Raw genomic sequence first — 16,818 nt, 5'->3', positions numbered from 1 at the left:
ATGTGATGCAGCCAGCCTTCTCTTGCCCAGCATCTCTTTGAACAACTTGTATTACTTCACATAGACAGAAGAGAAATATTAATAATAACCAGCCACTGCACATTGTCATCACAGTGCAACTGCCTTTTCGGGGGGCACCGCCGCCGCTTTTGCTGGCTGGCTCCTTTCTGTTCTGCTCCCATCGCTGGGACAGAGGGCACAAGCTGGCATCCTGTTTGCTTTCAACATTTGCATATGAATCACTGGCAACCTGGAAGGGACTGTGGTTTCCCAGCCTGTGCAGTGGGCTGGGAGCGTTGGGGGGGATTTGCTCTTAGGACCTTCCACCCTGATAGAATTGGCACTGCCAGGCGGCACTGACTGACCAGGGGTGCAACCATGTCTATGCACAGGTGGAGCTAGAGATGACCGGGAGTGGGTCATCGCGACAAATGGCAGCACAGCACTGATCCTGCCCTGTGGGGCCCAGCAAAAACGGCTCCAGACTATTGGAAAGTCTTCAGCGAGGTTGCAAAACTGTCACCTCCTTACAGCCATAAAGCATGGGGCTACCAACCTGTTCGAAACCAAACCTCAGCTTCAAGCAGTGTGTGCAGCCCCAGGGGTAGGGGGGACCAGCTACTACAGTTGTAAATGCACAAAGTTCCCACCACAAGAAGGCTTTCCAGGGTGCAGCTATCCCTACGCCCATGCCAAGCTGCCTATCAAGTGGATTTCTACAGCCAGGCTGCACCTGGCCCTAGACCTTCCAGTTTGATGTCACCATGCCCCAAAGCAGCTGTCACCATGCAAAGGCTGTGTCACAACCCACACCATGGCCTTTCTGCGTGACACCAAAGGCACTAAATACCCCACAGAGCTGCAGGACATGGGGGTGTTGGAAAGGGGTGTCTGCTAGGCAGCACCAGAGGAAGGACGCCTTCTTCAGGGGCAGGAGCTCAGCCTCTCCTTTGCTCCCAGTGCCCTGGGTCTTCTCTCAGGGTAAACACAGAGGTCAGAAGCAGTGATCTTACAATGGATCAGGACTCTTAAATCCCTTCTTCACATTAAACATGCCCAGCCCCTGGCACATGGCCCACGGAAGCCATTACGCACAAAGCTACAAGCATTAAAAAGGTGCAAAAGAGAAATACAAGTATATAGAATCAGGAATTCTGGGCATCTGTGAATGTAGGACCAAAGCTTCCTGAAGGAGCAGCAGAGTAGGAGTGCCAGGAGAAAGGAATAGGAAGAAGAACAGATGCAGTGAACCTGAAGAGAAAGCAAGGAAAAAAAGACTGAAAAGCACACGAGGAAGGGTCAAAGAGAGTTTTGGATAAAGCAGGGAACAGAGGCCACAGTGAGACATCTTGAGGGAGATGTCACTAGGACTTGATTATGCTGTGGTCTATGCCTCCCCACCACATGCCCAAGAGAAGGAAATGCATCCTGTCCAGGGCGGGTCTCTATGCACTCCTGGTACCACCACCCATGGCTCCAGCTTGCTACGGAGAGTCAGGACACCCTCTTTTCGCCGTCAGCACTTGGCAGAAGTGAAGGGCAGTCACCAGCCTCCGAGAGAAGAAACTGAAGCAGGAAAGCCAAGTAGATGAGCAGGGGCAGAGAAGTAACTAGAACAGAAACAGGGTCCAGACAGAAGAGAGAAAACTAAGAGGCTAAAGGGGGCGGGGGGGGGGGGGGGGGGGGGGGGGGAGAAGAAAAAAACAATTTGGCTTCCTATTTCACATATGATCAATACTCAAACTAAGCTTGAAACCTGGTCAGGAGCTTCAGGCAAGAAGAGGTTGCTTGCACCTAGAGTCCAGGAGAAGAAGGGGAACGAGCCATCAGCCTCATGTTGCTGCTGCTCATATCATGGCTAGAGCTTTCACACAAACTTTGAAAGCTTCTAGCCACTACATCATGTTAAGGCTTTAGCTGAGGTATAAGAGATCCTTATGGCAGATAACTACATAGGTCTAGGGCATGGTCACAGCAAAATCACCTCACAGACCCCAAGGACTACAACTCTACTGGCAAATTTAAAGGGTTAGAAAAAAATCCCAGATACTACAAGAACTATCTCAGCTGCACCACAAAGCCCTTAAAGGTAAAGGTCAGTTTTAGAAAGGAAGAAAAAGAGTTAAATAGCACAATGCTGGCTGTCCCAAGCCATTTGGGCTTAGAGCCAGCAACCAATCCTCAGCTCTTTTATTTGAACAACAGGCACAGCCTACATGACTCTGGCTTCTTTCCTTTCTACTTTTCAGTATCTTTCCCTAGGGTACAGCAACGACAGCCTCCAGTTAGGGATTATTCAATATTGTAGTTATCAGGAGCTCTACCCCTTCCCCTAAGGGCAATTTTCTATTTAACACTCAGACGGTATTCCCAGAGCCAGCCAAGTTCATGGCACAGTACTGACGACCCATCACCAACCAGTGAGATAGCACTGTATTTACTTTAATCCCTTTCAACTATCAGTTAAATGCAGCCATTCAGGGGCTGGAAAAAACAGCTGCTTAACAAAGAATAATCCCACGCTGACCAAGACAAGACCCTCTCTCACCCAAAGCACACACAGTCTGCAGCTGGGAGCAGATCCTGGGGTAAAGAATAAATAAAAAAAAAACAGAGCAAGCACCAAGCAAGCCTTTCCCTTAAAACACACTTTTAGCAAAGAACTGCTCAGGGACTTCCCAAGCTGGACCTTGCACCCAAGTCCTGTGTTTAATAAGTGCTAATGGATGTACAAGCCATTTATTCCTCTTCAAACTTGCTTATGGTTTCTGGCCTTCACAGCACCCTGGGTCAATGACTTGCATAATGTGTGTTAAATTGCTTCCCATTTGGTTTAAAAGTCATGCCTGATCGATTCTATGGGTGCATCTTTATCTCTACGTGGCCACAAACACTGAAAAATTATTCTGTGGTTACTGTTCAAGACCCGGGTCTGCACAGTCACCTCTTTCCATGTGATAGCTTTTCAGCTACTGTCTTATAAGACTTGGATGGCAGAGAACTATAGAATCAGAAAATGATTTGGGCTGGAAAGGACCTTTAAGGGTCATCTAGTCCAACCCCCCTGCCACGGTCAGGGACATCTTCAGCTAGATGAGGTTGCTCACAGCCCCGTCCAACCTGGCCTTGAATGTTTCCAGGGATGGGGCATTGACCACCTCCCTGGGCCAGCCTGTGCCAGTGCCTCACCACCCTCATTGTAAAAAATTTCTTCCTTACATCTAGTCTGAATCTCCCCTCTTTCAGTTTAAAACCATCGCCCCTTGTCCTAGCGCTACAGGCTCTACTGAAAATTCTGTCCCCATCTTTCTTGTCAGCCCCTTTTTTAAGTACTGAAAGGCCACAATAAGGTCTCCCCGGAGCCTTCTCCTCCCCAGGCTGCACAGCCCCAGCTCTCCCAGCCTGTCCCCACAGCAGAGGGGCTCCAGCCCTCTGACCAGCTCCGTGGCCTCCGACGGGCCCGCTCCAACAGGTCCGTGTCCTTCTGATGCTGGGGACCCCCGAGCTGGACGCAGCGCTGTGGGGGGGTCTCAGCAGAGGGGAGCAGAGGGGCAGAGCCCCCCTCCCTCACCCTGCCGGCCACGCTGCTGGGGATGCAGCCCAGGGTGTGGGTGGCTTTCTGGGCTGCGAGCGCACATTGCTGGGTCATGTCCAGCTTTTCATCCCCCAGCACCCCCTAGCCCTTCTCCGCAGGGCTGCTCTCCATCCCTGCATCCCCCATGGATGCCAGGGGCTGCCAGGCACAGAACCTTGCACATGCCTTGTTAAACCTCAGGAGGTTCACAAAGGCCCACTTTTGGAGCTTGTCCAGGTCCCTCTGAATAGCTCCCTGTCCCTCAGGCGTTTCAACGACATCGCTCAGCTTTGTGTCATCAAGAGGAGATGCAACACAACTGCACCAATCTCAAGAAGGACAGATCTCTAAACCTCCCTCTGGTCAAACCTTTAGCTCCCTCACGAAGCACAAAAAAGCAGAAACACAGAAAGAAGATCAAGGCGGCATCATTTTGCAAGCGAGCTCAGAACACAAAATAACATTGCAGACTGGCAGGGGAATACTGACAGTTTATTTCACAGAGCATTGCAGAGTTTATTTTGGTCTAGCTCTATTTTCATCAAAAAAGTATCATCCTTTTTTTTAAAAAAAGGTAGCAAATATTCAGGACGATAATGGTAACAGACAGCGCATTACGCATGAAGTTTGGATCTCATCATTAAAAAGATTAAAGAAAAATGAATTGTGAAAACAACTCTTTTTTTGGATTGCTTTTAACACTTCCAAGATTTTAAGCACTTGACCTTTCAATAAAGTAATCTCTAAGGATAAAAACAGAACATGCAGGTGATTATCAACGGATGCTTAGATTTCACATCTCTGACTTGGCAACGACAATCCACCGGGAATGTTTCAATACAGCACCACATTAAAGGGAGAAGCAACTTTGTTTTCAAAAGCCTTCAAATCCACCAAAACCTTGCAGTTCTGCAGAAAAAACCCCACAGTGTTTCACAGACTTGAGAGAGTACCATATAGAAGGACAGTATTTGGGGAAAGTAAAAGGAACCATGGACTGGGGTCTTATTCCACTTACATTCATAAAACCCCAGGGCAGATGCAACGGAATTAAAGTCTGGATTTACACTGCTTAGAAGGTGCTTATTAAAGCATCACAATTCATATTTTCATAATCAATAGGGGCATTTTTCTTTTACACAGATAAGATGGCCACTTTTGCCCAAAATTCTTAGACACTAAGCCCAAGACTCTGGGGTTTCAAAATACTACTGCAGTACATCTTAAAAAAGATAGAGCTGTTCAGTGCTGCCAAAGCAAACTGCTCAGGCTGGTTTTATCATGGCTTATTTTTGGCCTTTCCAAGCCTGCTTTGGGTGTGTGATGCACATCAGCATCCCCCAGACCACCTTCTCCTCTGCAAGGCGACTTCTCCCCAGCCACTCACGGGCTCTACAACCCAGCTTGGCCAGCACCCGAAGACTCAGCTCCCATTCCCCCCATGGTAAACAACTTTGATGGTCCCATTGCTTTCAAGGCGGTGAATGCCAAGCTTGAAAGGAAGCTCGCACTCAAAGGGATTTCTCACGTTGCACATTGTGTCGACCAAAATCCAGCAAGGAAGGAAGCAACCCAATACCAGAAGGCCATGGGGACTGAGCCAAGGCCCATTCACGGCTCCAGCAGCCTTCTGGCTGGCTTCAGCTGCCTTGGGAACCAGCTTCGTGTGAACAGCCAAGTGACCCAAAACCAGGCTTCTCTCCATGATGTCTTGAAGGTCAAGAGCAGAGAGTTAAGACCACCCTTGGGCTGGCTGCGAGCCATTTCAGGGAGGGGATAAAATTCAACTACTATCTACTTGGTTTCTGACCTTTTTTTTTTTTTTTTTTTCTTATTTTTTTGCCTCTTTTAACCTCTGGTCTAGGATTTTGGTTTAAAGCCTTTTGCATTGGAAACACGCTGATGAGAGCTCTTGCTTTCATGAGCCTGTCAGCATCTGCTGCAAGATTGTCACTCCTTTGGAGGACATGAACATGCAGCTTTAAAGATCCCGCTTTTAAAGCAAGGAGGAAAGGTCTCCTTGCAGGAATAAATTATACTCCAGGGCTGCTTCACCTTCCAAACTATTTACAGCTACTTCACCCATGGGCATCTCCTTGGCCCAAAGAAGGGGAAGCTCATACTGCACCACCACCTTCTCTTCTTATGCAGGTGCAAAGACAGGGAAGCAAGGAGCAACTGCAAATGCCACTTAGAGTGGCAGGCACTTTAGCCAGATCAGAGCAGTGATGGTGCTCATGGCATTGCTTTTTGCAAGCCACCCAGGCTCCCGACAGAGCCCAAATCAGGGAGAAGACAGAAAGATTTTTTTTATTTTTTTTAAATAAAAAAAAAGGGGGTGTGGGGGAGAGAAAGCATTGCTGCCAGCAGAGGCCAGCCTCCAGCCACCGCTCAGGATTTACCTTCAAGACTGCAGCAGGACATTTCAAGAAAGCCCTTTCCCTGTGAGCATCCAGGCTTTGTGGAAGGAGGACAGGACAGGAAGAAGGTGCTCAAGTGACTGAGCCAGCGCAACCCCTTCCCTGGCTCTGAATTTCAGCAGGGAAGAGCCGTGCTATCTCCTCTCCTAGGAAAGCTTCTCTCCTCCAAACAGTCTCCTGTTGCGTTAGAGCTAAAACTTCATTGCCCAGGAAAGGGGGAAAACAAACAAAAAAAAACCAACAACAACCAAACAACCACCCATAATAAAAACAGCACTTCACAAGAACATCACAATGTTCAGCTACACAGTCGCTGCACCAAGGGAAGGAGTAGAGCAGGGCAAGAGGGAGAAAGGGGAGATATGTCCAGTGTGTTCTTTCTGTAACCCCTCAAAGGGAATCAGGCTATCACGTCAAGATTCAAATAACTTCAGCCATAAGGTCGAGGATTTAATGAACACGGTATTTCCACTCATGCCCTGGAAAAATTACACTAAAAAAAAAATATCAGATTTTCTACATATTTACAAAAATAAGCCCCCCGACCTCACAACCAGGGAGGCGGATCAGCTAGTGATAGGGTATGGGAAGGGGTCTCTGCCCAACCAGCAGTTCCTCAAAGCTTCCCATCCCGCAGCAAGCAGGAGCATGGCTCTCGCTGCCAGAGCGAATGTGTGGGACAGCCATGCACCAGGGTTGGAGCGAAGCCCCTCAGTTCATCCGCAGCTTGGTATCCCGGTGATCCGTGGGTGTGACCATCTCGTTGGCATAGCCGTTCTCGGAGCAAAGAGACAGCTCATCTGTGGTCTCCACGCCACTGTTGATCTCTGGGGAGCACAGAGAAAGCAGGGACATCATCACAGGGGTGCAAGTCCCAGGAGCACACCCCACCCCCCCACCCCCCATGGGGAAACTGAGGCACTGAGCAGCTGTGTGATTCCAGCACATGGGATCCATCTGATCCTACAGGGATTTCACCTTAACTACTAACGCTGCACCCATTTAAAATCAGTTCTGAACAGGATCTGCTTTCAAAAAGGAGATGGCCTCTAAATTTCAGACCTTGATAATCCTGCCACCATCAGAGGCAAAACTAGACACACACACACCCCCCACCCCACCCCCCATACACATGATGCTATGAGGCTGAATTAGTCACCTGTGAGAAAAGGGAGCAAAACACTCAAACGTAATCTCTACCCACATGGCCATTCTGGAAAAGGGTAGACTCTTATAGTCACTGGTTTCACTGGGAAAAATTGTGCAACCACCAGTATTGTAATTGTAAACACCCTCCCTAAGCAAAAAAAAAATTGTTTCAGAGGCACAAAACTTTAATATGCGTTCCCTGTCTCTGAGGATATTTTATGTCTAGAATAGTTGGGGAGGCTTAATTCTGCTGTGACCAATTGCTCTCCCTCTCTGGACTCCCTTGATTTACACCTCATTTTCAACCATCTCTAGAGGGCAGAATCAGGCCTGCATGTCACACAATGAGCTCTTTGAAGCAGGAGTCATCATTTTGCTCTGTGTGTGCACCCAGTACAATAAACCCTGACCCCGCTACAAGTCTCTAGACAGTAAATACAGAGAAAGAAAACCCATAACAAAGCTCAAGGGGAGGTTATATTCACATTCCTTCAAACGTAAGTTTTCCAGCTTCATGCGCCAACTTTACTCTTTTAAAGCTAAATGCTTCCCTCTTTGTACACGTTTCTGAAATCTTTCTTAGCGGTGGGGTGAGATGGACACGTTGCCAGCGTGTTCCAGCACAAATCCTCTGGGAAGAGCACAAGGGTGTCAGGAACCCCTCAACCTATCTATAGTGCCACTGGATTCCAGGTTTACCCCAAACTCATCACCACTATTTTCAGTGACTTACTCCATTATTTCAAAGGGGTTTATAGCTTTTGACACACTGTTGGCAATTGAGAGCAGAGAAGATGTGGGACAGTATGAGAGCTGCGTGGCATAACTTGGGAAGTTAAATGCAGGATTTCTGAGCAAATCCATGCTCAGACCTGCAACAGTTTGGGACGGATAAACCATGACCCTATTCCACAAGTGGTTCAGTGCAGCAGGGTCAGCCCAGTCACCCTTTCCCTGTCCCACCAGCAGGAGATGACACCTATATCGATACAACCTCCTCCATCAGAAAAGAGCAGGGTGACAGCTGAGGGATGACATAAACGGCTCTGACCGGCCAGCCCCATCTGTACCTGAGAAGATCAGCTTCTCCTTCATGATCTTGACATCCCGACTGGACCGGCGGACAGCAGCGCTGAGCATGATCTGCTCTGGGTTGTAGGTTCTGATGCTTCCTAGGCGCCACCTGCAAGACAAAAAGGAGGTATTAGGGGTTGGTCTCTCCTACCACGGCAGCATCCTCAATCCAAGCAGCCACAACAATGTGGAGACCAGCAAGTCCCAGAGACCCTCAACACCTTTGCTCCCTTGCATCTGCACAACCCCGAATGGTAGGAGAATGTTTAGAGATGAGCATGTTATCTCAGAGGGGTACAGACATACAAGCAGGTCATCTTTGACCACCTTGAGCATCCTAATTCCACTAATTCCAACAAGGATTGCAGATGTCCCAAATCCTTCTCTATCACATCAGCTATTCAGCTGCCCAAAGGAGACAGGGCTGGTTTGACTTTTAGGGTTGGAAAAGGGAACAGAACAAGAGGCCAAGCCAAGTAAAGAAACCATCTTTTCCTCACCGAGTGACATGCTCACGTTTGTGGGAGAAGAGAGCTCAAAGACAACTCCAGTTCTCAAGCCTGAGACACAGTGAAGCCACTGCCATGAGCTGCTCTGCAGAAAAGTGCAAGCAGTCCCCATGCAGGTGGCTGTCACATACAGCGCCCTTAAATGTAATTTCTCCCTGTGCACTTCCCTCCCCAAATGCCAGGTCTTTACCTCGGAATATTTACATACACATCCTCCACTTTTTAAGCTTTGATAAAGCTCAAGTGTTCACCAGAAGCTTCTACCACATGAACAGTATGAGGCTGATGGGAACTTGGCTTGACTTAAAATTAGCCAGACTCTTATTCTCATTACTGAACACATGTAAAGAAAATTACTGATGTTAGTAATAAGCAACGGGAGCAAGTTCAAGGGAGATTTTGCTTTTAAGGCTGTTTTCAGCCTGAGAGCACCCCTGTAGCAGATCCTCAGCTGCAGAGCTGCTGGCATCAGGAAGGGAAGTGGGCTGCTGCTGCAATAGGGGAAAACAGGGCTTGGTGGCCTCGGAGAAAGCAGCCATACCCCAAATCCCATTGCAAAGGGATGCTGTTCAGGCCAGGCTTTCATAGCCCACACCCCACCAATTTGTCCTACCTCCTGACCGCAGAGGAAGGCTTTCAAGGATAATGCCATTCTCCCTGCCAGAGCCAGGGATGATACAAGGCCATTTCTGAAGGAGAAACAGCAGGGATTTCGGGTGGCTTCTGGGATTACTGATCTTCTGGCACCATCTAGTGGCTCACCCACACAAGAGAAGGTGAGGTTTTTTTTTTTTTTTTTTTTTTAAATCATTTTTTTAGAAGGTGGCAACCACCTTCTCTTAAATTTCTAGGCCCCTACCCAGGAGCAGAGGATTTGAGGAGCCCCACACATCTCCAGCCTGGGTCCACAAATCAGCCTGAAAAAGCAACATCCACAAAACAGGTTCTGCAATTTTTCCCAGGAAAAGCTAGCTGCTATTGATTCCATGGGGTTTCCATCCCCTTCCCAAATCCCAGTAGGTGACACTGCACCAGAGGCTTTGACCAGGGTGTGGATGAAGGCAGATGCTCTGCTACAGAGAAAAGGGGTGGGATGGCACCACAACACAACGCACAGATCCACAGACAGAAACAAGACAGAGGAAGTACAAGGAGACAAAGACTAATATTAAAGTATATTAAAAAAATATTTTAAAAAATTATTTTCTTCTATCATCATCATCATCTAAGCTGAGCCACCCTGATGGAAGACCCCCATTTTTGCCCTTTGTGGCCCCTGCAGGCAGATCCCACTAAGGTCAAACGTGGTTGCGAGTGCACAGGATCTCACAGAAAAAGACCCTCCGATAAATTATAATCAGGACCAAAACATATTGCTACGATGAGTCTTGTCTTTGCCCACACCATCAGGATTTTCAGCATCAGGCTGGGCTGTGTGGCCAAAAGGCAGGATGATCTCTTGCCCATAGGTCCTAGACATCCCATGGAGGGCACGGGCCATTCCGAGGCATAGACAGCGCAGCCTCAAAGGGGTGCAGGGACCAAGGGCTTTTCTCCTCCTGCCAAGAAGAAAAAGCACTGCTCTCTGCTCTCCCTCTCCCATGGCGGCTGCAGTCAAACCCAGCGTGGTTAAATATGCACAGGGGGCAAGTGACTCTTGTCACAGGGGTGCATTACTCCAATTAAACTAGCTAGGAGAGGGTAACCCCATTTTTCAGAGGTACTTCGAAATACCCTCTCTTAGAAGAGCCACCAGTACATTTAACCACAATACAACTCCAATCGATACCATATGAAATACTCTCTGCTGTGCTCAGTAGCCTTTTGGCCTCCAGAAAGCTTGTTTAAAAGAAAATAGCACCTCTCCTACCCCCTTGGACTCTGTTGTGATCGACCACGTTTAGGACAGCAGCGTGCAAAAAGGCCAGACAGACAGCAGGTAGGTCTTGTTCTGGGAGGTTGGCATCAAAGCAGACCAGACGGACACAGGGTGGGAACAGACTAAAAAATACTGGGACAACAACACAGAGACAGCATACACCATGTTAGGGCCACGACCAGACCCTTGATTTGGAGGGCAGATGCTAAATGGCAGGGAAAGGGGGTGGGAGAGGGACAGGTCAGGAAGAAAACAAGGTTGATTGGCACTGAGGTGATAAGATGGGAGCGAGCAAAGAGCCAAGCCAGCTGCAACCAGAGTCCCCATCCTGCAACTGCTCTTGCCAAAAGCCTGTCCACCTCCATGCCAGTCTTCTCCTTATCCATGGGCCAGGGAGCAAAGGGCAGGCAAGAAGAGGAAAACACCCAACCTCCCTGCACCCACAGAAGGGCTCTGCCCAGCCCCATAGCCAGGTCTTGCTTTGGGGAGATGCTGCAGGGACGTAACACCCCAAGTCCGAGAGACCTCATGGAGCAGGCAATACTGGCAGGTGGCCAACCCTGACCCTTGAGGTGGTAGGTAGGCAGAGGGGCAGATAATCACAGATAGGAAGCAGCCAGGTCCTCAGAAACACTACCCTATGGCACACAACTGAAGGAATGGAGAAAGGCACGCAAAGACTTTGGTCCGAGTACGGACACGGCGAAGGCTTTACTGCAGAAAAGCAACAGCGCTTCCCGCCAAACGGGTGAAAACGATGGGTGAGCAGCCAGCCAATACAAGGAGAAATCTGGGTTTCCAATTGATAGCACTTCAAATCCAGCATCCTAGGCTCGTACCCGTCCTGGGTGCAGCGCTATTTCTTTTCACACTGCATTTTCAGTTTCACAGTGCTGCAACTGCGACGAGACTCCTGAAGGATCCCCAGCTCCAAGTGCAGCAATTGTTGAGCCAAACCTTTCCAGCTACTGGCCTTATTAATCCATTCCCAGGGCTAGAGAAGCACTATTTATATAGCTGAACAGGTTACCTTATTTTCTTTAGAATTGGCCAATTCAGAAGAGGTTGGTCTCAAAAACCTTCTGGTAAATGCAGGAAGGAAGAGGGTATTTTGCATGGAATTATTTCCATAGAGAAGGCATTACATTCACTGGAAACTTCCCAATTACAGCATGCTGCAGGACCTCAGAATAGGGCTGTTTTAAAAAGCAGCGACTTAGATCATTGTAACAGAAGGTCAGGATGCTTTCAGAACATCCACTGGCTGCAGCATCAGACTTCCATGGTGCTCATGGCTATGGCCTATGCAATGTTCTGACCCTGATGGTCCCTCTGTGAAGCCAGATGTTGAAAGTATCATGAAAAGCTGTATCCTGCCCTGTCCATCTGCAGTGAAGCCATAGCAGAGGGGGCAAAAGAAAGAGAGAAAGCAAGGTTGAATGAAAAAAAGAGAAAGAGGAGGAAAGCACCAGAATTACCTGATCATGTGATAGCTGTGAGATGCCAGAATGCAGCAGAGAGAGAAAGAGGAGGAACATGCACAACAGTCAGAGCAGTAAGAAAATAAACAAGGCAAAGAGGCAAAAAAAGATCAGTTAGAAGTCATTACAGTTGGTACTCCCCTCCGGAGAGAGGCTGCCACGATCCTGTCACCAGGGCTGAAGCAGAATAGCAGGAGCAATCCCTACCCGCGGGTAAGGAGGAGAGACAAGCCACGCGTAGGAGAGAGGACGAGCACATCGAAGCGGTGGCTCTGTTCCCACCCCCCCTCATCCTTGCATGAAGGAAGCAGCTGTTTTGCCCCAAAAAAGACTTGAGGGGGGACACACTAACCCAAAAAACAGCACCCCACCACTGTGCCCCCCCAAAAAAAACCCCAAAACAACAAAACCAAAAACCCAACACACCACCACCACCACACACTCCCAAACTGAGGGCCAAATGCAAAGCCCGCTATCCTGAAGCTGAATCACATCAGCAGGTAGTAGTTGGGCAATTGTGCCGTGATTTGTTTTTTATATATCTTCAATGTTGCTATCAATTCTTTCATGTGGTGGAGAAACTGGAACAGCAGGGAAATGGGTGTCTCCGGCACAAGGCTCTTGGAAGAGCATTTGCTGCACAAAGTCCAACCTCTGGTACTAGAGTTTCTCCTTCTTCCTTTTACTGACTTGGGGTTGAGTTGTCTCAAGGGAGAGATCCAAAAGATGACATTTGGCCCTGCTACAACGGACCCCACACAGACAGACCTCTCTGAGCAACTGCCTTTCTACGTCAGGTCCAGAGGCTGAGCCGGGAGCTTAGTGCTTCAGGTTGGTGGACCCTGAGGAAAGCTGGTGGCTGTTTCCAGCTCTTCTCACCTGTATCACACTTACACAGAGGGTAGAAGAGAAATCCTGCAATACTGCTTTCCTTCCTTACCCTGCTTCCTCTTGCCCTACTCCATCAAACCTCTTCCAAAGTGGAACAAATTCAATCTGTGGAGAGAGGAAGAGTCCAGCTGTTGCAGAGTCCACATAGCTGTGACTTCTCCCTCTCTCCAAGCACACATCATTTCACTGTGCTCTGGGACCTAGCGCTCCCGTTCTGCAGGTTGAGTCAGTTGAATTTCTTCAGCTGTGGTCTCCTGGGCCTGATTCAGGAAAGCCTTCTAAAACTGACCTGGGGAGATGACGCAGAAGACTGCAACTATCTCATCAACTTGGCCTTCAAATTCTGCTGTTCAGAGAGGTCAATCCCAGCCTCCAGACCCCTCCGTCTATTTCTGTATCTGACAGAAATACAGGGTCTGAAGAGCAGGGACATCTCTTACTAAACCAACTGACAAATCTGAGCGAGTGGAGGAAGCTTCCAGACAACAACAGCAAAAATGCCCTTCTGGTTTGATCACCCACAATTCAGATAAGATTTCTCAAAAAAAAAAATTGATCTCATCTTGGTCAGTGGTTTCATTAACTATTAGGAAAACCAATCTGAGAGGAGATCCAATCTGCTGCCCACTCCATTATCACATGCTGGAACTGGGGACCCACTGGGCACAGATTTACCAGTGTGGGACTGTGCAAGTCATGAATTTAGACACAATGATAAAGGAACCCGATACGTTGCCTGAAGTCAAATCCATAACAAGTGCTGGCAGGAGCAATAGCCTACTGTAACACAGCAAAAATACCTGGGTAATTATGCACCCAGGGGAGCAAAAGAGATTACTGCAAGCAGATGATCTGGGACAAGACAACAGCAAAATCACTAGCTCATGAGGCTGAAGCAAATTAAATTGCTGCTTCTAATGTGAAGGCATTTTGGATATTAAGAAGGAAAATGTAGGTCCCTTCATGTCTCTAGGACAGTCATTTGTGCATGCCAAAGCAGATGAGATTACAGAGCCAATGACACATTTTCCCAGGAGAAGGCTGCTACTTCTCGCGGGAGGGAGCGCATCTCTCTGAGCTCATGCTTTTTGCCAGAGAGTGTTATTACACTGTCACCACTGACAGCTAAAACACCTCCTAGAAGAAAAGGCACATCACTGGGAAGACACCATGGTTTCCTCTGGTATAATCAGGAGGAGGGTAGCTTGGCCAGCTGTGCCATTAGGAAGTTGATTTACCTCCTCCTGATTTATCAGTGCTCAGTGTCTGAACTTGCTCTGCTCCTAGGTTTTATGCTCCACATTTGTTTTCAGTGACCCTGGCTAACAGAGGGTTCTGCCATGCACTCATCAAATCCTTGCTCTCCCTTTTTCTTTGGAAAATGGAGATACTTTCTCTATGCATCAAACTAAGCAACTGATGTGATTTGCAAAATCATAGTATTTCTATTTCTTCATCCAAATGGGAACAATCTATTTAAGAAGTTCTTTTTGAAGACTCTAATGGTGGAATCTCAAAACATCTCTTCTTCCTTTAAAGCACTTCAACCTCTTTCTCAATGTCCATTTCCCTAAAGCATTTACAGTTTCTCTCCCACACACATTTATGAGCGGAGCAAGGCATCTATCGCTACTATTTTGACATCTCTCATTCTTCTTAAAAAGTAGTGACCGCGTATCCAATTCACTGTCACATCTCAAAAGTGGAATTATTGTTTGCAGTCTTTGTAAGGAGTTTTAATAAACAGTTTCCCTGCTATTGCAATCCAAGCATCTGAGGAGCATGGTGTTCCTCTCTCCCATCTCCACCCCATGCTCTGAATAAGAACACACATCACAGATACACGAGACTCGAGCTGTAACAATGCTACTTACTTCTGGAATATAAAAACTCCTACAATTACGATAAATGAAATGAGATCAGACGTGATCCAGATTAGGTGGTACTCATCTGGAGGCTGGAAGACAAAAAACAGAAGCAGACCTTAAACCTTCTGGTTTGTACAACCACAGAGAGATCACACATTGCTAAAGTGACCACCAGGGCAGAAAGAAAAGCACAGAACTGCAGGGGTCACGCATAAATCACAACGTTTATGACATTTCTAATGCTAGCCTGTAATCCAAAATGATGTTATCATGAAAAACTGCAAACAGGAACAATTTTAAACTCTCCCTCCTTTTGCGTGCTGACATTTTTTCAGAGCTCTGTGTGCTGAAAGTTTGCTCTCTCAGCTGTACCCCGAGGTGAGGGTAAGATGGTGTTTAGAAACCCAAGTCTGTGGGAAAACAAATAAATGTATACACATTGCACGAGACATGCGGAGTCCGTTTTGAGTGCTAATATTGGCTGTTCTGCACAGTCCCCATGCTATAAGCATATACTTCTCAATTTCTGTCCTTTCAGGCACTGGTAGCTCTGGCTCTATTTTCCAGTCTAAGCAGCTGTGACCATCGCACCAGCTAAACCCAGCTGAACTCGTAGTCTGAACCAAGCACAGAAGTACACTATTTCACATTGTTTTCTGTGCTGCCCAGGAAAGACAACAAAGTGAAGCGATAATGATCAGCTCTGATGCTCAGAAAGCACTGACCCAGGAGAGCCACCAGTGATGCTAAAGAATTTCTCCTATCCCAAACCTGGACTAGTCCCAGCCAGGAAGAAATTGTTGATTTCATACCAGGCAGATCCATCAGAACCACCATGGTTAATGCACACAAGTAATATTTCATTAGAGAAAGAGAGTACGTAATGCATACGGATGAGTTCACGCAACGGTAGTGTGACATGGATAAAACCTGTTGGGAGCCACCAGCTCTGCTACCTCTGTCTCCCAGAAAAGATCAACTTATTTTTCTGCTCAGTGAATCTTTGTCTCTCTGACTTTATCCTGTGAAAGTGTGCCCTAGAATTAGCAAGGTAATGCTGTAATTAGTCAATGCTTCTGATTGAGATTGAATTCTCGTTACTTCCCAGCTTAATTACAGAAGAGTGACACTAAATGTTATGTTTGCTGCATCTATTAAGACGAAGACACACAAAACATGTTTCCCATTTTCTTGGCGGGAGAGCGCCATCATAACTACTTTGAATGAGAACTCAAGAGTCTTCTAAATTAGAAGAAAATCTACACATCTAAATTTTTCATTTATGCAACTGTTGGTATTTCACAACTGAAGAACCCAAACAACAGATTTTCCTGGAGTGCAAACGTTGCATTTCTTATGATATACCCCAAGCAATAGGTAGACATGAACACAGCTTTCTGGGCAAACTCCAGCATCTGATTACAGGCATTACATATAGATATATTTTATTCCCCTCCCCTCCTGGCCCCAAGTCCTGCAGAAAGCTCAAAGCTAGAAGTTTTTGGTACCAAATCAAGGTTTTATAAGTGACAAAAATGGAATTTCAAGTTGATTAAAAGGGAAAAACTGGATTTTTTCCAAAGACATGCACCCCACACATCAATACTAAGACGACTCAGCAAACTGATGCCTCCTCAGCACTGCAGAGGAGGGAGCATGGGTCAGCAAACATCTCTTAAGGAGACAACTTGCTATTCTGCTCCACCGCAAACTCAGGAATTTGCTATATTTCACCTGCAGTTCCTTCCTTTTTTTTTTTTTGTTTTTTTTTAAAGGCAGGGCTGTTTCAGTCAGATTACTTTGGGTTTTTAGAAATTTTACCCAGTATAAGTCCTATTCCTGAAATCCTCACATTAACAGACCATCAAACCTTTCATCAATTCAGCGTAACTAGGCAGAGAGCAGCTCAACCCCTGGCTCTGACAGCGACTCCCAGAAATGCAGACCAGGATCCCATACCAGGCCCCTGCTTT

General features: G+C 47.3%; 1 protein-coding gene across 4 annotated transcripts in view; it reads right to left on the bottom strand.

Annotated features, from left to right (window-relative positions):
* Positions 1-5,416: 5,416 nt before the first annotated feature.
* Positions 5,417-16,818, bottom strand: part of GDPD5 (glycerophosphodiester phosphodiesterase domain containing 5) — a 173,017-nt gene continuing 161,615 nt past the window's right edge. For 3 of the 4 annotated variants that reach the window (XM_040583905.1, XM_040583903.1, XM_040583904.1), the window contains 4 exons: positions 14,852-14,934; positions 12,084-12,098; positions 8,214-8,326; positions 5,417-6,821 (listed from right to left, as the gene is read on the bottom strand). In XM_040583905.1, the coding sequence (XP_040439839.1) occupies positions 6,706-6,821; positions 8,214-8,326; positions 12,084-12,098; positions 14,852-14,934 (327 nt within the window). In that variant the 3' untranslated portion in view covers positions 5,417-6,705. The remainder of the gene's footprint in view (positions 6,822-8,213; positions 8,327-12,083; positions 12,099-14,851; positions 14,935-16,818) is intronic. The other variant, XM_040583906.1, reaches the window with a different exon arrangement.

The sequence above is a fragment of the Falco naumanni genome, chromosome 2, assembly GCF_017639655.2.
Source record: "Falco naumanni isolate bFalNau1 chromosome 2, bFalNau1.pat, whole genome shotgun sequence".
Lineage (NCBI taxonomy): Eukaryota > Metazoa > Chordata > Aves > Falconiformes > Falconidae > Falco > Falco naumanni.
This window is presented reverse-complemented; position numbering and strand designations above follow the sequence as displayed.